Source organism: Microtus pennsylvanicus, chromosome 11 (genome assembly GCF_037038515.1).
Source record: "Microtus pennsylvanicus isolate mMicPen1 chromosome 11, mMicPen1.hap1, whole genome shotgun sequence".
Taxonomy (NCBI): Eukaryota; Metazoa; Chordata; class Mammalia; order Rodentia; family Cricetidae; genus Microtus; species Microtus pennsylvanicus.
The window spans coordinates 60,439,130-60,461,444 of NC_134589.1; the positions used below are offsets into that span (position 1 = coordinate 60,439,130).

Genomic DNA, 22,315 nt, shown 5'->3' on the forward strand with positions numbered 1-22,315 from the left:
GAAACTGCAAACTCGGAGGACACCAAAGGCAAGTGGTATGTAGCGACCAGGACCAACTGTCAAGTGTAGCCACAGGCAGGGCCTAGACCTGCTGGTCAGTGCTGGAGGGGAGGCTTGTGTGCAAAAATGAGGTCACAACACTTGGGCCCCAGCTGGCTTAGATCCTGGTGGAAGAATCCTAGAAGAGCTGCAGGGCTATGCGCCTTACCAGACCAAGCGAGGAGCTGAAGAGCCCCCCTCTCCACTCCTGCAGACCCCACTATAGGAAAACACTGCTGGAACTCCCCTAGACCACCATACCAGGGGCTAGAGAACACAGCGCTCCTTCTTTGCTCATCTGGAACCACCTACATCTGCGGGATGAGGAGCCCCTGGGTCTGTGCTGGAGCAGAGGGTTAGAGATCTGTCCACTCGTAGAAGAAAGCTGGACAAAGGAAGGGATTCCTCCTGCACAGGCTTTGGTCATGGAGATCCCAGGGTCTGAGCCCTGGGCACAATGACATCAATCTCCAGAAAACAAACCGACACAGGTCCTACCACGAGCGTTTGTCTGCACTCTGTTCTCAGCTCCAGCCTCACCTGGCCTCAGGTGTCACCAGTTTGACTTGTGCTGGGGAAGGGCTTCTTTCAGTCCACGGTTCTCCTCTCCCTTCTGCAAAGGAAACATGGCTGCCCATCTCAGGGCCAGGCAACCTCTATCTGAAGGAGCTCTGGGAGGGCCCAGGACACACCTGTAGGGATAGACGCTTCCTGTGTGAAAGGAAGGAGGACAGGGCAGTAAGAGCCAAAGAATGGGGCAGAGAGGCACTGTGTGGAGGGGGTGGGGAGTGTCCATGGCAAAGGCTGGAATCCTAACCTGGGGTCTGAGCAGAGGCCATGCTGTCTCTTAGCAATGTTGCTGCCATGTCCTACTCTGTCCCTGAAGATGAGCTTCCGCCCCAGGGAGTGCTATGGTCCAGCCTGCAGGGGCCAGAGGACGTGCGAATGCCCGGCATGTGGCAGAGGCAGGCAGAGGACAATGAGACACACATCTCAACACAGTAGCACTCAAAGAGATCAAAATGCATTTAATGTGGTCTAGTCTCGTTGCCTACATCTTTAGATACCGCTATGTATTGAAAATAACATGAAAATTCTCCAGTTTCACCATTTAAAATAGATTTAACATTCTATGACCTCACACAGGGCAGACACCCATACAGGGGCCTCCCTGTGGTGTGTCCTTCTGCCCCCAGGCCCTCAGCTGGACAAGGACCAGGTGGCACAGCACCAGCATGGGCTCAGGGCAGCCGCGTCGTTCTATGCAGCTCTCACACGCTGCACACAGCACCCACCCCACTGACATTCACATACACGCACCCTGGGACCTTCACACACTCACACATGTTCACAAGCACAGATGCACGCATGGCCTCCATCAGGACCTGGTGCAGAAGCTTACCACCGGACTCCTGCACACTCAGACTGCTGCACACTGTGTACAGCCTGCATAACCAGGGCAGGGCAGGGACTCACGTCGGACTGTGATTGTGTCTGTGGCCAGCACCCAACCCGACCAGTTCAGGTTAGTGAGCACCAGACCCACCTTACCCGTATAAAAAAAGCAGACACACACGGACTACCTGCACATAAACCCCTGTGTATAACATAGAGCAGTATACCAAGACTCACACACAGGGAGGCAATCATGTGAGCACATCTGTACATGCAGGCACACACACCCCAGCTTCCTTCCTCATGCACTCCCCAGGGGCCAAGCTTTCCTGCTTGGCACAGGCACACGCTCCCCTCTCAGTGGCCTCCCCCATTAGGTGCACTAAAAAGAGGGGCTAGTTTGGTCTTTAGCACAAGCAATAAATAAATACAGGGAAAGAGGAAAAAAAAGAGGGCAGGAGAATTTGAAAATACAGGATCCGCCTGCCTTTGGCAGAGATGAAAGGCAGCTTGAGCTGCTCTCCAGCAGGGCCCAGGGACTGGACCATTCTGGCAGACCTGGGCCTGGGAGGAGGATGGGCCAGAGTGCTGAATGTTTCAGGCCACTGAGATGAGCTGGGAGCAGGCCTTGAAGAACCAGGAGCCCCCAGACCTTGCTCTGGATGCAGGCCCACCTACTCAGAAAGGTGCTTAGGCTCCCACAGTGGTACCCAGGGCCCAGGATCTCCCCTTCTTCCCTCCCGCAGCCTGACAACTGCACAGAGGTGGGTGAGAGCCAAGCACCCCCACACTGAATGCACCCTCAGGCCCCAGGGCCAAGGCTAGAAAACTCAGTGAGATGTGAGGGCAGAGGCCAGGCCAAGAACACAAAGGAGCTGAGGCCTCTGCAGCAGGTCCTAGACAGACTCCTAGGCTAGAACATAGCATGAACTCTTAAGCTAGATGCCTGGGAGCAAGCCCACCTCAGGTCTCCCTAACTGGGCATGATGGGAAGACTTCACGGTTTGGGACCTCGGGGAGGGAAAGCTCCATCACAGGCCCCTAAAGGCTACACAGAAATTGTTTTATGACATTTCTCTGGTCATCTCTATGGTGGCAGGGGCAGGATGGGGACTGGGAAGGGGTGCTCCTCTCCTCTCCTTTCCTGGACTCTGCCTTCCAGCAGCAGATGACTGGCTGGGGCCAGCTGGGCTACCTCATGGCGCCCCAGGAGTGTGGGAGAAAAGCAGGTAGGGATGCAGTGGCTGTGAGACAGGAGGGGTGCAGCCTGCACCCTCGGGTGGGGGGGGGCTTTCTGGGTGTCAGGAGCCGAGTTAGGGGCAGCAGGGAAGGATTGGACAAGTCTGATAAAACCAAAAAGACGGAAGCCAGACAACCAGAGTGTCTAAGGCACAACTCAAACTGTGAGTCCTACGGGGGTGGGGCTGATCCACTTTCTGGGAACGTGGGAACCAGACCCCATGCTAATTTCCTGAGTGTCCTTTCCTAAGAAGCACCCACTCTGGTGTTTCCTACAGGCCCTCACCGCAAGGGGTGGAAACCTTGGGCAGACAGGGAGTGAGGAACAGGGGCACGGAAGGGGGCCTCCCTTGGGTCCTAAACCCAGCCCTGATCCAGCTGAGGTACAAAGGCAAACACAAATGATCAAGCCAGATTCATCCTAGTGGGCCCCCACCCCCAGAGACATCCAGACACTTTATTAGAATCGTTAACATGGTCACAAGCCTGATTCACCCTTAAGCAGGACACGTGAGGGAGACACCAGACCTCCGAGAACCTTCCGGTCTCTCCATCCAGCTGCTTGCCTGGCAGCTGGGAGTAGAATTCTAACTGTCCCCACACCATGGATTTTAAAAAAAATGCAACCACATGTTAGTGTTTTCTTGTGTTTCGTGGGGTTTTGTTTTGTTTTGTTTTTTTGTTTTTGTAAACAGTCTTATCCAAGTTAAAAACCAATGAGGTGTGCACACACAACTTTCTCCATCAGGGCTGGGACCTCTCCTGAGCTGCTTCTGAGGCCTCCAGAAGAGTCCTCCACTCCTGCTGTTCCCCTTACCCCAAGAGGTCACCACCTCCTTGCCCATAAATATACATCTGAGGCCACAGGCCATTCATTCTGGTCACCCGCTCTCTCACCAACTTCCCCAGGCTATTGCGGAAAAAACATGGAAAGACTAAGATGCTACAGAGTTTGTGGCCCGAGGATTTGGCTTGCTCTGCTCAAACCCAGGTCCCCAAGGGACCTGGGACCTATTGTGGTCAGGGCGGTGCTGCACCCAAGTCAAGGGCACTCAAATCTCTGACTCCCGTCTGTAGGACCGCTGCTCAAGGGCACCACTGCCGGCCTGCAGTCGGTCAAAGTCATGCTCCGGCTGAGGGCTGCGGCCATCCCGGTCTGTTGCCACCTCATCCTCCTCATCTCGGCTCAGGAAGGCCAGCTCGTTCTCATAGCAGAAGGAGTTGGCACTGGGCAAGAGGAACTTGTTCTCCACCAGGTCCTTGGCGCTGCAGCGGGGAGTAGAGGGCACCTCATAGGTCTTGTGGAAGTGTGAGTAGTCAATCTTGTACTGGTTCTTCTCCTCAAAGAGCACTGGCTCAAAGCGGTGGCCCCACAGGATCTCATTAGCCAGGTAGGAACTGCGAGCCTGCGTGGTCATGGCCGTAGCCTCTACCATGCCTTCTAGGATGACGACAATCTCAAAGTCGTCTGTCTCGAGGTCCTGACGGCTAATGCCGAACAGAGGGCTGGCCTCATCAATCTCATGCAAGATTGTGATGGGTGATACCAGGAAGATGCGGTCCAGGCCCTTATCAAAGCCCACGTCAATGTCGATCTGGTCTAGCGGGATGTACTCACCCTCCTCTGTGACCCTGGGCTTGATGAGCTGAGCCCTCACGTGGGCCTCTACGATGTGGCTCTTGCGAAGGTTGCCCACGCGCCACATCAGGCAGAGCTTGCCGTCACGCAGAGCCACGACAGCGTTGTGGCTGAAAAGCAGAGTCTGCGCTCGCTTCTTGGGCCGGGCCATCTTAGCCATGATGGCACCAATCATGAAGGAGTCAATGATGCAGCCTACAATGGACTGTGCCACCACCATGAAGACAGCCACCGGGCACTCCTCAGTCACACAGCGGAGCCCATAGCCAATGGTGGTCTGTGTCTCAATGGAGAAGAGAAAGGCCGCCATGAAGCCATGGACCTGCAGCACACAGGGTGTACGGCCACGGCCCTCGGCTGGCTCCAGGTCTCCGTGGGCGACAGCAATGACCCAGAAGATGATGCCGAACAGCAACCAGGAAGCAAGGAAGGCCAGGGAGAAGATGAGCAGCATGTAGCGCCAGCGGATATCCACGCACGTGGTAAACATGTCAGCCAGGTAGCGCTGTGACTTCTCATCCATGTTGGCGAATTCGATGTTGCACTGGCCGTTCTTCTTGACAAAGCGGTTGCGGCACCGGCGCCGTGTGTGCACCTTGCCGTTGCCGAAACCGTTGGCGCCGGACATGGTAACCAGGTGCAGTCCGTCCTCCTCTGATGAGACGATGCTGTAGGGGTTGGCCCGGCTGGCTGCGGTCATCCCGGGGTCTGGTGGACCCTGGCCTGCCCCCAGGCTGACTGCAGGCAGGGGCACTTCTGCAAAAGAGAGGACAGTGGGTCTGTCTGGGCAGGCAGTCAGGGCCCATGACGGTAACTGGCAGACAAAGCCCCCGTTTAGTCAGCACAGAACCGTCTTCCCTCCCACTCAAAGCCTGCTCCTCAAATCCACCTTCTCAGCTTGGAAAACAGGCTCCCCTGGCTCCCAGCAGTGCCGCTCCAGCCAGAAATCTTGGGCTCTGCTTTCAAACATATTTCTATTTCTCTCACCCCCATAGCCTAAGTCCTGGTCACCTCCAGCCTGGACCAAGGCAGGGGCCCCCTCACCAGCCTCACTTACTCCCAGTCCCTGAAAGGGACCAAGTTAGATCCCACCCTTCCTCTACTCACAGCTGCAAGGCCTGTAAGGTAGTCCCATAGCTTTGTTGCCTGGTTGAACACACACGCACGCTACCCACACACACATACACACACACACATATGTGCACACGTGTGTGTGCATGCTATTCCTCCATCTGCCCCCCCTCCCCCAGACAAACACCCTCCCAGATCAGTGCTGCTGTACATCAGACTGTGCCCCCATGTTGCCAGGGCAGGCCTCCCCGTGCACCAGAAGAGATGCACTTGGCTCTGACCCACACACTGCACACCCCACCCAGCACGGATCCTCGTGTAGAGCAGCAATAGCAACAACCATAATGGCTGTGACATTGGCCTTTCTTTCCCTCACACACGCTGGTCATTTATGTCCCTCACTGTCTTACCCCAGGTCTAGAACAGGTCTGCCAAGGCCCAGGCCTCATCGTGTCTGATAGTCTATGTTCACTTTGCCTGTCTTCACGAAGTCCACAGCATCCACTGAGCACCCATAGGCTACACCCATGATTTTTCCATCATGGGGTCATATGATATAAGAGTAGACACCCAAATTGGGTCTCTTAAGGTTTCCCTAACTTCAGAACAGGCGACTCCTCCGCCTCTGCTGAGGACTACAGGTCCAGAGACCTCACACATGTCACCTGCTTCCATGACCACTTTTGGTCTCCTGTAGGGAGCACCGTATCTCCAGGCCAGCCTAGCTCACACTCTTCTCAGAGAAGGCCTGAAGAAAGGGACCATGGCCAGCAGAACAAACCCAGGCTTTGTGCAACCCCATTGATTCATGAGAACCAGTGGCAGGCTAAGCCAGGGATCGTAGCACTGCCTGCCCCTGGAGACGCTAGCCTGTCTCAGCTGGGCTGAGCAGAAAGTGGGTGTCCTCTGGTGTCGCAGAACATTGATGAGCTGGACAAGAGCCCAACAAAGCCTTGGAGCCCTCAATCACCTGATGTCACTAGGAAGACAAAGAGATCCTAGAAGAAGATCCCATGGTAGCTGGGCACCTAGGGCAGGCTAGATGCTATCAGAGCTTCCTGCCCTTGGACTCTTGAGGGTAGTAGATCTGCCCATTTTTTCAGACAAGGGGGCTGAGAACAGGAAGACACTCCCCCAGTGTGCCTGTAGGCACAGATAGCAATGCTAGAATTCAGCCCTATCTGGACAGCACAATCCCTGGCCACATCTACATCAGAGGCTCAGAGGGACACAGCCTGAAGACTCTGCTACCAACACTGTGGTATGGGTGGAGACCATTAGACCAGCCAGATCGGGAAGCACTCCCCGAGTCTGTGCTGCAAGCCACAGTGCTGCTGAGTCCCTGAAGCCTGGCAGACACAGACAGGGCCATGAAGCCTAAGAACCACAGAAAGCCTACTAAGATGGGGAGAAACACATCCAAAACCCTCGAGTCTTCCTCTAACAGTCATAGGAGGTTCAAAGAGGAAAGGAACTCCCAACCAAGATATATGGGCAGCAAGCAGGAGAGCTGAGATCCAAACCTCATGTCTAACACAGTTTCCTGCCATGTGACCTTAGGCTCTACAGGGCCATCGGTCCTCATTCTGATATCCTCCCCTATGGCTACATCAGTTGACCACCTCACCATGGGTCTGTGTAGCTGAAGCTTGTGGCTGTAATGGTGGATGCTGTTTCTGTCTAGGCCAGGAGGCAGAGGATTGGCGGGGCTGAGGACCCTGGGGATCACACTGGGAAGACAGCTCAGCCCCAGATTTCTGAGCCTTCCAGGGTAAGGTGGTCAAGGTTGGGGTACTCAGACGCCGGGGGGAGGCTGCCAGATCCCAGGAACTAGGCTTGTGTGACCTAGAGGCCTTGAGGGATGTCCAGCGGGTCATGGCGGCTCTGGCTCCCACTATGAGCAGCAGCTGACCTGCAGGAAACAGAATCACAGGCATCAAAGACTGGGGAGCTCCATCCAGAAGCCTGATCCAGGAAGGCAGCCTTCCATCTGGCCAGCCCCATGGAACTGAGAGTGTGGCAGCCACTTCTGGAATCATCTAGGCAGCATCACAGACCTGGAAACTCCCACTTCTGCTGATATTCCACCCAAACCACAGAGAAAATCAACTTCATCAAGTGTATGCCTGTTCTGTACCTTGAGCCAGAAACCGATGATGAGCAAAGTCCCTTGTCCCCAAACACCCAGAGAATGTACGCGAGCAACAGAAGCAGACAGAGCCCTAGGACGTAGAAGACCCTCATGTGGGGGATGGTGAGGACAGACCCAAAAGGAGGACCCAGAAGCAGGAATTAGTGCCACAGAAGGCCGAAGGTCAAGAGGAGACCCCCACACCAAGGCTTAGACAACAAGAATGTACTAAAGATCTCTAAGAAACGTGAGGCAGAGCCTCCGCTGGGGTCATACAAGCTGGCAGGCTCTTGCTCAATGGGCATGTCATGAGACTGGGAAAGAAAATCAATGAGATTTGTTTCACTTGAAGAGGTCTAAGCAAGAAAAGAGGACAGCACCCCACTTCAGAGGTGGGGAAACGGAAGCCAAAGGAGAAAACAATGCTCAAGCCAACACTGAGGACCACGTTAGCAAGGCCTAAGCTGGCCAGTGGCAGTTCTGAACACTGCCAGGAGGGAACGAGGAGGCTCAGTGGAATACAGTACCTGAACCAGAAGACAAGGAGAGTCGAAACTGGACAGCGCTCAAAATGAGACCAGGCACAGTGGGTAGGAGAGGCCACAGAACCCGCAGGAAGAAATGACCTGTCCTGGGCCAGATTCTTGCCCTGGCATCTGCAGGCACAACCTCTCGGCATCCAGTAAGCTTGGAGCACTGGCCAGGGAGGGCCAGGACTGGAGCTCTGAGTGAAAAGAGCTGCCACCTAGCCTAGGGTGGGGCCTGGGAGTCACTGGGAGGTACCTCCGGATGGAGCAGGACATCCCATGTCAGTCTCCAAGGCTCTGGACACCTCAGGTTTCGCTAACATCCGGGAGGAACTGGGACAAGGCTAGGGACATAGTCCCAGATGTCGCCTAGATAGTGGCCCTGGAAAAGGAGCACCAGGTGAGGCCTCTCCCTTGGGCTCCTCCAGGATGAGGAGCAAAGGTGTCAAAAGTTATCAACTGCTGCTACCTTCCAGACACTCTCCTGAAACTCTGACATGCTCACCCAGGTAATCCCTGTAATGACCATAACAACTAATCCCTTTTCCAGGGAGGAAACTAAAGCTCAGAGAGATTGAGTCACTCGTCAAGGGACACACAGTCTCTAAGGAGAGGAGTTTCTGTTCTGGAGAGCTGGGATGAAAACATTCATCATTCCGGCCTCCAAGAGCAGGCTGGGGAGGGGGGGCATCACGTTCCACTACCAGTCCTCCAGACACCATTTCTTACCCATCTGGTAATAAAACACGCACTATGAACTGTCCCCAAGTTGGTAGTCAACAGCAGACTTTTAAGGGACAGGGGACTCTTGGAGCTCCCACATCAAAAGACTCCTTGGAGGTCATCTGTGCAGGAAAGGCAAGCGTGTGACCTGCCTGAGCCTGTTCCTTTCACCTGTGCCTATAGCAGACTTCAATCATCAAGCACAGAGCCTTGTCCCCACTGTAGCCAGGAGCAGCCAATGCAGTCACTACCCAGAAGTCTTAGCATGAGAGGTTCCACGAGGGCTCCCTGCCTCAGCCACAAAGGAAATGGGAGACCAGGCAGGCATAAGGCACAAAGTTCTCCCTTATGCCAGGCCCTGCCCAGAGAGCAAACCTGTGGCAGAGAGATCGCCCGGCCAGAGCTAGGGGATACAAGACCAGAAAGGAAGCTAGTCTCCTTGCTGAGAGTTAAATTAAGTAAGGCTGTTCAGGGGATGGAAAGTTGAGAAGGCTGACATTTCTTTCTCTAAATCTGGGACGATGATTCCCAGGCCACTCTTCCAATCCAGACTCCCTGGTCAAATCCTCAGACAACCTTTGCCCTCTTCCCCGGCAAATGTTCAGGGTCGGTGAACACACCGGACTTCTGCTCCAAGCTTACGTTTCCCTATGCTAGAGAAACAATGGCCACTCCATGTTGGGGTGGGTAGGTCAGTGCTGGCCCCCACCCCCAGGCCTCACCGCTTTGCAATCTCTGCCCTGATTCTAGCAGCTACATCAACATTTCTGCCTGAAAGCTCCCTGGCCATTAAAGCACACTCTGCCCATGGGCAGGGCAGGCTGAGAACCAAAACCACCAGGAGCTCCACTCCCTGCCCCTGGCATGAGACAGCTCTGAAGTCTATGTTCCACGTGTCACCTTGGCTGGGTCCTCAGCTAGGATCCCCCAACTGGTTAGATCCCCAGCTTGTTCTAGCTCCAATCACCTGCCCCCCTCCAAGCAGTAACCCTATCAATAACATGTCTTTATCACTCCTTACCTGTTCCTCCTCTGCCTTGTCTCTCTGAATTTCCTCAGCTTGTCTCACATGAAGCTCCCTACACTGGTAGCTTTGTCCCTTGGCTCTGCTCATGGGGCCTCTAGTGTCTCACATCTGCAAAGCCTCCTTGAGTTCCAATATCCCCTTCTCCAGGATGATCTCAGTAGACGGTACAACCCCTCTTCTCCAAGACGTCCTCCGTGCTCTCTCCTCTCCTACCCACTCTATAAAGACCTCTAGTGTTCTCTCTCTCTCTCTCTCTCTCTCTCTCTCTCTCTCTGTGTGTGTGTGTGTGTGTGTGTGTGTGTGTGTGTGTGTGTGTGTGTGTGTGTTTCAAAACAGAGTTTCTCTGTGTAATAGCCCTAGCCATCCTGGAACTTGCTTTGTAAACCAGGCTGGCCTCGAACCCAGAGATCTGCCTGCCTCTGCCTCCTGAGTGCTGGGATTAAAGACAACCATGCCCAGAGACCTCTGGATTCTCTTGTCCTAGTTTCTGCCCATCGGGGCCAGAAGCTGCTTCTACACTGTTTGAAAGCTGTTCTTGTCCTAGCCCCACCTTGGATCAGCCTTGGAGGCCCAGCGGGCTGGTGCGGGCCTTGACACAGGAACTGAGAAGCGTTCCCGAAGACTGGCGGGACGGGCGAGGAGGTGGTAGTGCTGTGACTGAGGAGACAGATACAAGCACAGGCGGGTGGTCAAGCAGATGCAGGGCTAGACCGGGCTGACAGATGTGTGGGTGTCTGGGCAGGAGTGACCAGATAATGGGTGGTTTGGTGGGCGGGTGGATGGTAGAGCAGGTGAATGGGTGAAGGAAATGAGTAATGAATGGATGGGATGGGCAACTAGCACTTCAGGGCGGATGACTGATAGGTGGGTGTTTTGGTGGTCAGATGAATGGACGGATGGGTGTGTGGATGGGGCGAGGTGGGGAAAGTCGGCGGGGTGCGGAGCAGAATCAGGTGAGAGCGGGAGGTGGGGGTGAGAGGATGCGTGTCTGATAGACGGGGCGTCAGGAGCTACTGGATGGATAGCAACGGCCGACTAAGTGGGTGGAAGAGACCAATGCGGGGGAGCGGAGGCACCAGTGAGCATCCATTGCTGGATGATGAGCTACACGAGCACACATCAGGACCTCACCCCCACCAGCTTGGAGTTGTCTCTAAGTCCAATGCCAAGTGGCAGCCACTGTCTTTAGAAATACCCAAGCAGCTGCTGCTATCACTCAAAGCCAGCGGAGAGGGGTGGGGCCTCCAGTTATTGGACCCAGAACAAGACAGTCACCACTGATGACGGCAAGTGTCGTGGTGCTCTCCAGGCACAGAGTAGACACCTCACACACATCGTCTTGCAGAATCCTCATGGAGCCACAGGTCTGGAATGACTACCCTTCCCTCTTCAGAGAAGCAGCAATGTCTCCAGGGTCATGAAGAAGCTTGGGATGCTATGCCTGTGTTCTAGTTACTCCTGCCAGGTTTCCCCAGTGCCACCCCCAGATGGCGGATAGTGTGATAGGCAGTATTCCCATGGATGGTGTGTAGGTGAGCAAACAGAGGACAGGGGGCAATAGCATTTCAAAGGTGCAGACAGGAACGTGCCTGCTTGCACACACACCCGACAGGGTGCAGAATCCGTTTTCCATCTGTCAAAGGGGCCCCTTCCTCCTGACCCATCTGTCAAAGAGATTTGGAGAGAGGATGATGGGAAGGGCTCCCTGGAGGCCAGGACCTTAAGATGTTGTCACCTTCCCCACCTTTCAGGCAGAGGTCATGGGGACGCCCAAGTCAGTTCTGTCACACTGGCTTTTCTGGTTGGGATTAAAGAAATGGTCAGTGAGTCACCCCCACATTCTAAGCCTCTGGGGCAAGCGACAATGGCAGGTTCGGAGATGCAGAGTTATTTTCAAAGCGGGGCTCTTCCTCTTACAAGTTGTGTGGCCCTCGGGGAGTTACTTCCCCTTTCTGTAAGCCTCTTCATCCCTCATTGTCATCTTTAATGCCACCTGTGCCCATGTTTGCCCCTCAGCCCGTTTACTCTAACCAGGAATCGGGAGGCAGGGCCAAATGTCACACAACTGGGAACGTCTACGGCAGGGACATCCTGCCTGTGAATTGTGGATGAGTCCAGACTGGGCTTGGACCTATGTGCACTATTCATTACAACCCAGACTTGACGGATGGCTCCTCCCACTGGGCACAGCAGGAGCCTGAGACTAAGAGGTCAGTCATCCAGGTCAGAACTCTGTGCAGAGAAGCTACAGAAGGTTCCGGAGAAGAGTGAGGGCTGAGAGTTGCGAATAATTTGTTCATCCCACTTCCTGTTGGCCACCTGGCTACGGCCAGGCTCTCTCAATCTGACTCCCCACCGGGGCTTCCCCCAGACCCACAGCTCCAGTCCAAAAACTCCAACAATCGTTCCTCTTTTTTATGAGGAAACGGGCTTATTGCAGAGAAGTGACTCACCCAAGGTCACAGAGCCCGGGTGGTGGCGGCGGACTTATAGATATATGGTCCAGGGCCCCTACCTTACCCTACCCTGCAGCAGCTACAACAGTTTACCAATAAGCTGCCCCCTCGGCTCAGCAAGAGCATCTTCACAGGAGCAGACATCATCCCAGATGAGAAGGCTGAGCGTACAGGGCAAAGCCTCTCTAGATCTGAGGCTTGGGCCCCAAACAGTCGCCAGCCAGTGAGGGAACGGCTCCGCTGGCCCAGGCCTCTTCTCATGCTAAGACTGGAAGGCCAAGTTCTGGAGGAGACAGGCACTTCCTGAGGCTCAGGTGACACGCAAGGCTCTAGCCAATATCCCCATGAAACTGAGCGCGGCGCCAGGAAGTGAGAGCCAGCCACAGCTCAGGGGATGGAGCCTGGCCCAGCAAAGAGTAGAAGATAGCATGTCAGCAATGTTGCCAGTTTTTGAGGGCCCCTTCCCTGGCTTCCGACTCCACACACCTCAGCAGGTGCCATGGGATGAGCAGAATCCTAGCTCTCCTGGCGTGCAGCGGCGGCCACAAGGCAAATCAGGGTCCTCGGCTGTGTTCAAGAGTGTTGGTTCAGGATGTGACACCCCACCCGGACAGCTGAGGACAGAAAAGAGGCTCCACGTGCGTGTCTGGACACTTTTTGGTAGACATCCAGCATCTCCTCAGGGTACACTCAGTCCCCTTGCTCCCCATAACCAGGGCACCTGAGTCTCAGTGTTCAGCCAGAGGTGACTGAGGGAGTTGGGGATGAGGAGATACACTAACCCCAGTGACATGCTGTCCTAGATGGCCAGGAAGAGTGGACAGCACCCTGGGAGCCTGAAGTTGAGGCCAGGACTAGAGGCTGTGGCCCCATCAGGGTAGACAACGGGCACCAGATGCCAGAGAATGTTTCTATGATATTTTTATCTTGAGAACATCCTTTGGGAGTTGGGGGACAGAGTGTCCTTGGCTCCAGGCCCCTGGGAGTAGCAAAGAACAGGGACCACAACAGTTGCAAGGCCCCATCCCGGGGTAAGGAGCACTTGGCCAGTATTTGGGTTTCATGGGTCCCTGGGTTCTGATCCAGCTTGCTGTGTGTCCAGGGAAGTAGAACTCTGCGCCTCTCTCGTGTTCCTGCTACTTCTCCACAGGGCCTGTTCAATGCCAGCTCAGAACTAGGAACTTGAAGAAGACAGAGTGGACCTCTGACTTCATTGGATGCTTTACCAGCAAGGGATGAAGCAAGGCAGCTAGATTAGAGACACACCAGAGCCCTGGGAGGCTAGGAAGGCTCTGGCCTGTGGTGGAGAACTCAGGAGCTTCCAGAGGAGTCTCTTTAGGCCTAGGAGAAGTGCACCGTCACAGGGACCATCCATCCTGAGATGGCCAACAACAGCAAGGGTAGCAGGGAGCCAGAGGTGTGTGTAAGTCTCAGAGTCTCCCAGATCTAGAAGCAGAATCCAGCCAGCTCTGCTTCTCTCACACTGGGCCTTGGCAAGCTTTGCCACCTCTGAACTTTCCTGAGCCTGCCAGTAGGGGCCTTCCGACCCAGCCGTCCAACAGCCTACAGAACCTGGGGCTAAGAAAGTCTAATGGAGCACACTGTTGTCAACCTAATTACAGGGAAGGTGAAGCTGTATTGAGAGTTCCAAAGGAAACAGGCCCTGGTCCAAGGTTACACTAACAGATGAAAGAAATAGAGGCCAGAGAAGGCTGCATGTCATACTGACGAGCTTGGACTTATTCCCACGAGTTGCACAGATCTCGAGGGCCATGATGGAACCTGAAAATCTTAAGTTTCAGCAATATGAACTGGATTCCTGCCCCTTCCAGTGTAGCCCTGGGCAAGTTACATCGTTTCTCTGAACTCAGTTTTCGTACCTCCGGTACAGGACTAATAATAGCGCCTGCCTCATGGGGCTGGGATGGGCTCTCAGTGAGTCAGCCCATGGGGATTGCCCACAGGAAAACCTCCTGCCCAATCACCCTACCCATCACAGCCCAGGAAGCTCACGGGGCCCTGTAGGGCATGAACCAACCCCTGTCACAGGAAGAAGGATCAGATAACCGGATGGGTATGAACCCCAAGAGAGGGGCCCAGAGGACAAAAGGCCTGCCAATGTCTAGTTTCCTTGGTGTCTCTTTTCAAACTTCAACTAATCTTAAGTCTCAGACATTTCCTGAGAGCCTTCTAGGAGCTTGCACAGAGGAACAAGAACTTAAGAAGAAGAAGCAGCCAGATATAACAAGGAGAATCCTGGAGAATTTGCCAACATAAAAATGTGTATCAGAACTAGACAGATGGCTCAGCAGTTAAGATCTTCTGTTATTGCAGAGGATTCAAGTTCAAGTCCCATCACCCACGTTGGGTAGTTCACAACTGCCTGTATATCCAGCACCATGGGAGTCAACACCCTTTTCTGACTTATTTTTGGGCACCAGTACACATGTCACACACACAAAACACACACACACATAAATAAGTCTTCAAAAACTTTTATGGTGTTGCTTATCAAACCTATCACAGTAAGACAAAAAGCAAGTGATAAATAGCCATTAATTGATGAATGGATAAGGAAAATGTGATACACAATGGAATATCACTCAGCTGTAAGGAAAACGAGGGAACCACAGGAAGTTCCACATGTGGCATCTTCAAGAAATAGTGCAGGCCCAGGAGGAGACGAGAGCTGACTGAGGACAAGAGCCACAGATATGTGGGGAGCTCCTCAGCTCAGTGAAAGTTGCAGACCCAAGCAGGAAGCCTGAGCAGACACAGGACAAGACCTGAGCCCCATAGACCATTTCTAAAACTGACCACATATTAATGTACCCAAAACAAGCTCCAAATACAAGAAAATTGAAATGACGTCCTGTATTCTAGACCTGGCCACAATGGATTAAAGCTAGGAGTTAAAGCAGCAGGGGTAACTACAGAAAGCACACAAGCTTGTGGAAACGGAACAGCACACTAGCAAATGAGGTATAGGTCACTGGAGGGATGGGGGAGGAAATCCAAGACTCCTAGGATGAAATGAATATTAAAACACAGCTTATCACAATCTCTGGGACACAGTGAAGGCAGTCCTACATGTAGCATTTATAGCAACAGTGCCTACATCAAAAATTTGAAAGATCTCAAATAAATAAATTAATGATACATTTTAAGGCCTTGGAAAAACAAGAGTAAATCAAACCCTTAGCAACAGATAGGAAGAAATTAGCAAGGTCAGGGCAGAAATTCATAAAATAGAAACAAACAGAAACAATACAAAGAATTAGCAAGATGAGGGCTGTTGTTGGAGGCTGCTTGTTTGTTCCTGGCTGCTCAGCCCTGAAATAACCACACAGAATCTGTATTAATTAAGTCCTTCCTTGGCCTATTAACTTATGCATATTTCTAGCTCACTCTTATCTCTTAAAGTAACCCATTTCTATTATTCTATATTTTACCACGAGGCCATGGCCTACTGGCAAGGTTCTGGCTGGCAGCTTGTGTCTTTCTCCTCTGGTGGCTCCATGGTGGCTCCCTGACTCCACCATCTTTTCCCCAGAATTCCATTTAGTTTTCCCTGATTAGCTCTATTCTGCTAAGTCACTGGTCAAAACAGCTTCTTTATTCATTAACCAATAAAAGCAACACATAGACAGAAAAATTTCCCACACCATTGCCCCTTTTCTGTTTAAATAAAAAGAAAAGTTTTAACTTTAACATAGTAAAATTACATATAACAAAACAGTATCAAGCAAGAATTACAGTTACAATATTTATATCTACTTTATCTTTTATTATAACTAAGGAAAACTATAATTACAACTATCTATTCTTCAACTCCATCAAAGACTCCAGAAAGATATAATATTACCTAAGTTAACAGTAAATGCATTGTAAGCAACTTCCAAAACTCTAGAATTGACAGAAATATCTTGCTACCTGGACAGTCACCCAAAGTTCTTCTGTACCATTGGGGCATCCATCTTCAGCCTATAAGCCCACAGAATCTGGCAGACTTTTCCATGAAGTAGGAAATTTCAAAGACAGTTCTGCCTATATTGGCAGTTTGTCAGTCACTTTTTTCTGTGTCCTGCAGAATGTCTGGCAACTTTTTCATGAAGAAGGAACCCTGAAGAATAGTCTCAGCTTTAGGCAAGTCCAGCAGTCATTTCTCTGTGTGTCCCTGCATGTCCAGTTCACACAGCATACCTTCAAGCAATCTAGGCAAGAGCAGTTTCTTGCCCAAATGGTTATTAAACTTCATGAGGAGCCTCTTCAATGCCCATCTTCCTCTTGAAGTAGATTGGTGCTACCAGGAGCAGATGTGTCTCATGTCATGAAAAGTCCTAAGTTATTAAAACTTTTTAAATGCCACGTTTTGTAGGTCTTTAAAGGTTTGAAGATTATCTATCTAACTGAAACATATCTCTACACATCTAGAAAACCTAACATGACTACAAGCTTGACTACTATAGATGGTTAGCTTATATTTCTTAATTATATATTACATTTCTAAATGAGCTGCACAAACACAATACCTTAATCAAGAGCAGAAATATATATATATGATGTGGGAGTCCCCTCTGTATGCTGTGATTACCATTAATGAATAAAGAAACTGCTTTGGACCTATAGCAGGGCAGAACTTAGCTAGGCAGGAAAATTAGACTGAATGCTGAGAGAAAGAAAGGCAGAGTAAATGAGATGCCATGGAGCTGCCCCCAGAGACAGACACTGGGAACTTTACCCGGTAAGCCATTGCCACGTGGCAATATACAGATTAATGGAGATGAGTTAAATTAAGATGTAAGAGTTAGCCAATAGAAGTTAGAGCTATGGGCCAAGCAGTGTTTTAAATAATATAATTTCTATGTGATTATTTTGGGGCTGAGCAATCAGGAACTAACTAGCGACCTCCTTACAACACACACACACACACATATTATATATATAATATATATTATATTTTATATATATAGTATCAATAAACCAAGACCCATACCAAAGCAAATCTCTATAGTATATCCCCTTTTAAATGCAAACACACATTTATAAACAATCATTTAGGGAATTTGAGCATAGTTCTCTCCAAACTGCTTCCTGACTTTTGTTGGGCAAAGTATTTTGGGGGGAGTTCACGGTGACCTTTCAGGATATCTTGGTCCATCAAACCACATTAGTCTGGAAGATATCCACAGGTTCTAATCCTCTGTGGAAACAAAAGAAGAACCTCTTTTTCCAAAGCAACAAATCCTTAGATCCAAATTCTGAAGCATGATACCTTTAAAATATCTATGCTGGTTTAGCTTAGCAGCCCATACAATGAAATGTCTTTCTGTACTTAGCTCCTTCACAGTCAAAAAAATTCAAAGAAAACACAATAATATACATAATTCATACTCTGTGTATTTTCCATATTTACATGGCTTATTTTTCTTACTCTATTACTTTTTCTACAAGTTTAAAATTTATAATCTTTACTCCTTTAATCTATGGCTGTCTGTATTCTTTTTATATTACATTTACTATCTCTTTACTCTTTTTCTTCTCTCTCCCAAGCTTATGTACATTTTTAAACACACTGTGTCTCATTTAGAGGTCTTTCATGTCTGAATCTGTCCTATTGTATACCTGTGATTCTTTTCTCCTGGAGAGCTTCTTAAAATGCTAAGTCATGGCCTGAATAGAACTAAGCCTGCTTTGCCTTTTGGCTCCACCCAGTCCTACAGGTCGGAGGTCCCTTCATTGCCTCTGAAAGCTATTCTCTCTGCCCCAGATCCAGGGTCGGGTCACAGCTGGCCTGTGTTGCTATTAAGCAAGCACTTGGTTTACAACCCCATTTAAATGCTTCATAGCCAGACCTGCCGAAAGAGTCAGAGTTCATGCTGGCAGCATGGACCAGGAAGCCACCATTTTGAAACCACAAGGGTTTTTGCTGCTACCCCTGAGTCAGGAAAACTTCTCATAAAAGAATTGTGCTTCTGCTTGCTTCTAGCAAAAGAGCCCACCCAAGAAAATGCTTAACTTTGGGGGTTTGTGTGTGTGTGTGTCTAGAATTCCTTTTTAAGCTTTCTCAGGTTTTACGTGGATTTAGTCGACCACATTGGCATGCCAATTTGTTGTAGGAGAATGCTTGTTTGTTCCTGGCTGCTCAGCCCTGAAATAACCACACAGAATCTGTATTAATTAAATCCCTCCTTGGCCTATTAGTTTATGCATATTTCTAGCTCACTCTTATCTCTTAAATTAACCCATTTCTATTATTCTATATTTTACCACAAGGCTCATGGCAAGGTTTCAGCTGGTGACTTTTATCTTTCTCCTCTGGTGTCTCTATGGTGTCTCCCTGACTCCACCATCTTTCTCCCAGAATTCCATTTAGTTTTCCCCGCCTAGCTCTATTCTGCTAAGTCACTGCTGAAACAGCTTCTTTATTCATTAACCAATAAAAGCAACACATAGACAGTAGGACTTCCCAAACCAGAGGGCTAAAGAAATATTTTGTGTTTTGGGACACCTGCTGCTCACAATTCAAATTCCAGCCCCACATCAGATAGCTGCCAGCTGCCTCTACCTCTACTGCAGGAAGATCTGAGCCCCTCTACTGACCTGTAGTAAGGCACCCACACAGGTGTCCACAGACATGCACACAAACACATACATGTAAACAAATAAGAGTTAATGAAACAAATAGCTGGCTTTTTGAGAAGATAAACAAAATTGACAAAATTTTAGCCAAATTAACTAACAGGAGCAAAATACTCAAATTAATAACATTAGAGATTAAAAGGGAGATATTACAACAGACATCAATGAAATCCAGAGAATCATTAGGATATACTTAAAATATATACTCTGCCAAATTGGAAAACTTTTAAAAATGGGTTGATTTCTGACATACCAAAATAAAACCAAGAGGAAATAAATAACCTAAACAGATCTATAACCAGCAATGAGATTGAAGCAGTAATAAAAAGTCTCCCAACTAAAAGAAGCCTAGGAACAGATGGAGTCACTGAAGAAAGAAAGCTACCAGAACTTCAAATAAGAACCAATATCAATACTGCTCAAATTATTTCATAAAACAGAAAAGGAAAGAAAGCTTTCAGACTCTTTTTATGAAGCTAGTATTACTCTGATGCCAAACCCAGATAAAGACAAAATGAAAATTATAGAAAAATCTCCCTAGTGAACATAGATGCAAAAATCCTAAATAAAATACTTGTAAACCAATTTCAAAATCACATCAAAAAGATGGTTTAAGGGGTTGGAGAGATGGCTCTCCAGCCAAGAGCACTGGCTACTCCTCCAGAAGACTGGGGTTTGATTCCCTGCACTGATATGGCAGTTCACACCTGTAACTTCAGTCCCAGGGAATCTGATGCCCAGTTTGGGACTCTGTGGGCACTGGACACAAATATGGGTGCACAAATACATATGCAGGCAAAACATCCACATACATAAAATAATTGCTTTTACTTTTAAAGACAACAGCGTGAGCAAGTTGGCTTTACCCCAGTGATGCAAGAATGGTTCAACATTAGAAAATCAATAAATATGATTCATTGCCTAGATAGATTAAATGACAGAAATCACATGATCATCTCAATAGACATAGAAAAAACTCTTTGGCAAAATCCAAGATCCCTTTATGAAAAAAAAAAAACACACACACAGAGGCTAGAAGTGGAAGAAGCACACCTTAATATAATAAAGGACACATGCCAAACCTATGCCAACAAAGCATAAGTGGAGAAAAATGAGAAGCATCCCCACTAAGATCCCTGGGAGCAAGACAAGATGCCCACTGTTATTCAGTATAGTGCTTGACGTCTCAGCTAGAGCAACAGCAAAAGAAGGAAATAAAGTAGACATAAACAGGAAAGGAAGAAGCAAAAGTATCCCTGTTTGCAGATGTATTATATACATAAGGGACTGTAAAGGTTGTGCAAAAACAAACAAAAACCTCTAATATAGAGCTAATAAGCATGTCCGGTGAAGTAGCAGGATACAAAATAGACACAAAAGGATCCTACATGCCAATGATAGACTAAAAAAGAAATCAGAAAATCCCATTCTCAATAGTCACAAAAACAAACAATAGATAAATAAATAATCCGAGAATAAATCTAATCACGGCCATGAAAGACCTCTGTGATGAAAATACTGAAGGAAGAGATTAAGGAAAACACTCGCATACACTAGCAGATAACCTTCCATGCAGACGAGCTGGAAGACACAGTGTGGAAATGACCGCCTACCAAAAGCACTCTACAGATTCATCATGATCCAAATAAAAATCCCAGTGCCATTCTCCACATATATAAAAATCACAATTCAAAAATTTGCGTAAAAATCACAAAAGCCTAAAGACAGTCAAAGCAAAGCAAAGATTACTGTGGGAGGTGTCACAGTGTCTGATCAAATTACACTACAGAACCATAGTAATAAAAGCAGCATGGTACTGGGGCAAAAACAGGCACATGGATCAATGGAATAGAATTAAAGACCCAGATATAAGTCCACGCAACTACAGCCACCTAATTCCGTGACAAAGATACCAAAAACACACTCTGGAGAAAGGACATTCTCAACAAATGGTGCTGGGAGAGCTGGATTTCAGCATGCAAAAATGTGAACTTCATCCTCTTCTTTCACCCTGAACAAAATTCAACAGGAAATGGGTCAAAGCCCTCAGCATAAGACCTGATGGCCTGAAACTACCAGAGGGGAAGCCACCTACAGGCACAGGGAGGAACTTCTGCACAGGCTAGGAGACCAGCAGTAGCAAAGGGCGTCTCTTGAGGCTACACAGCTTCTGTAGCAAAAGAAACGGCCAGCCAAGGGAAGAGGCAGCCACAGGACGGAAGGGCATGCTTCCCGCTATACATTTGATTGCTTTGTTTTTCAGACAAGTTCCTCTAGGTAACCCTGGCTGGCCTGGAACTCCCTTTGTAGACCAGACTGATCTCAGACCTGCCTGCCTCTCCAGAAGCAGAGGATTTGTATCTAGAATAAAGAATTCAGAAAGCTAAACATTAAGAAAAGAAACAACCCAATGGAAAAATAGGCAAACCAGGTAAGTTGGTCCATGTTTTTACTCCCAGCACTGGGAGGCCGAAGCAAGAGGAGCTCTGTGAGTTCAAGGCTAGCCTGGTCTACTAGCAGTTCCAGGATAGCCCAGACTTTATAGAGAGACTCTTTCTTATAACAGGCAAAAAAAAAAAAAAAGACAAAGAACTGAACAAACAAAAAAATTAAAAATTTCAAAAGAATAAAACATTGCATCTCGCACCAACCAGAATGGCCATCATCAGGAATACAAATGACGACAAACGCTGACGCGGATGTGGTGAAGGGAGAGTTTTTTCCACTGTTAGTTTCCACCACACAACCAGTGGAAACCAGTGCCACCACGTTGGGAATCATTCTGGAGATTTCTCGGAAATCAGGAACTAAAACTGTCATGTGACCCAGCTACGTCTTCCTAGGCATATACCTGCAGGACTCTGTACCCTAGCAGAGAATCTCACATGTCCATGGCCATTGCTGCTCTGTCTACAACAGCTAGGACATGAAACCAGCCTCGATGTCCATCATCAGGTGGATGGATAAGAGAAACGTGTGACGTGGACACAATGGAATATTACCTGGCTGTAAAGAAAGACGAAACCATGAAACTCTCAGGGAAATGGATGACACTGTGAAAACGATACTAGATGGGGTAACTCTGGCCCAGAAAGACAAACTTGTGTGCTTTCGCTAACTTGTGGATCTTCAATCTTTTGTTCTGTGTTTAACTTGAAGCACAAGCCAGGCAACGAGGAAGGAGCCCTCGATGGGAGCACAATGAGAAAAGGAGATGGTAGAGCATAGGTAGATGAAAACAAAGAGGAGGAGGCTGGAGGCTGACAGACTTAAGTGAGGAGGATCATGGGAGCATAGGGAAACCAGGGGTGCGGAGGAAGACCAACCGGAGGGAAGATGCACGGATAACCACGTGGAAGCCTGCCCTCTCCCAACCCAGCTACAAAAGTAGTCAGAGGGATAGTGGAAAACGTGTGACGTGAAGAG

At 49.4% G+C, this 22,315-nt stretch overlaps 1 protein-coding gene across 5 annotated transcripts in view; it reads right to left on the reverse strand.

The window, feature by feature from the left end:
* Positions 1-1,046: 1,046 nt before the first annotated feature.
* The window catches only part of Kcnj12 (potassium inwardly rectifying channel subfamily J member 12), a 47,512-nt gene continuing 26,243 nt past the window's right edge, over positions 1,047-22,315 (reverse strand). For 3 of the 5 annotated variants that reach the window (XM_075992296.1, XM_075992297.1, XM_075992299.1), the window contains exon 2: positions 1,047-5,068. In XM_075992296.1, the coding sequence (XP_075848411.1) occupies positions 3,726-5,068 (1,343 nt within the window). In that variant the 3' untranslated portion in view covers positions 1,047-3,725. Of the gene's footprint in view, positions 5,069-7,010; positions 7,296-8,041; positions 8,184-22,315 lie in introns of those variants that run through there. The other 2 variants (XM_075992295.1, XM_075992298.1) reach the window with 2 other exon arrangements.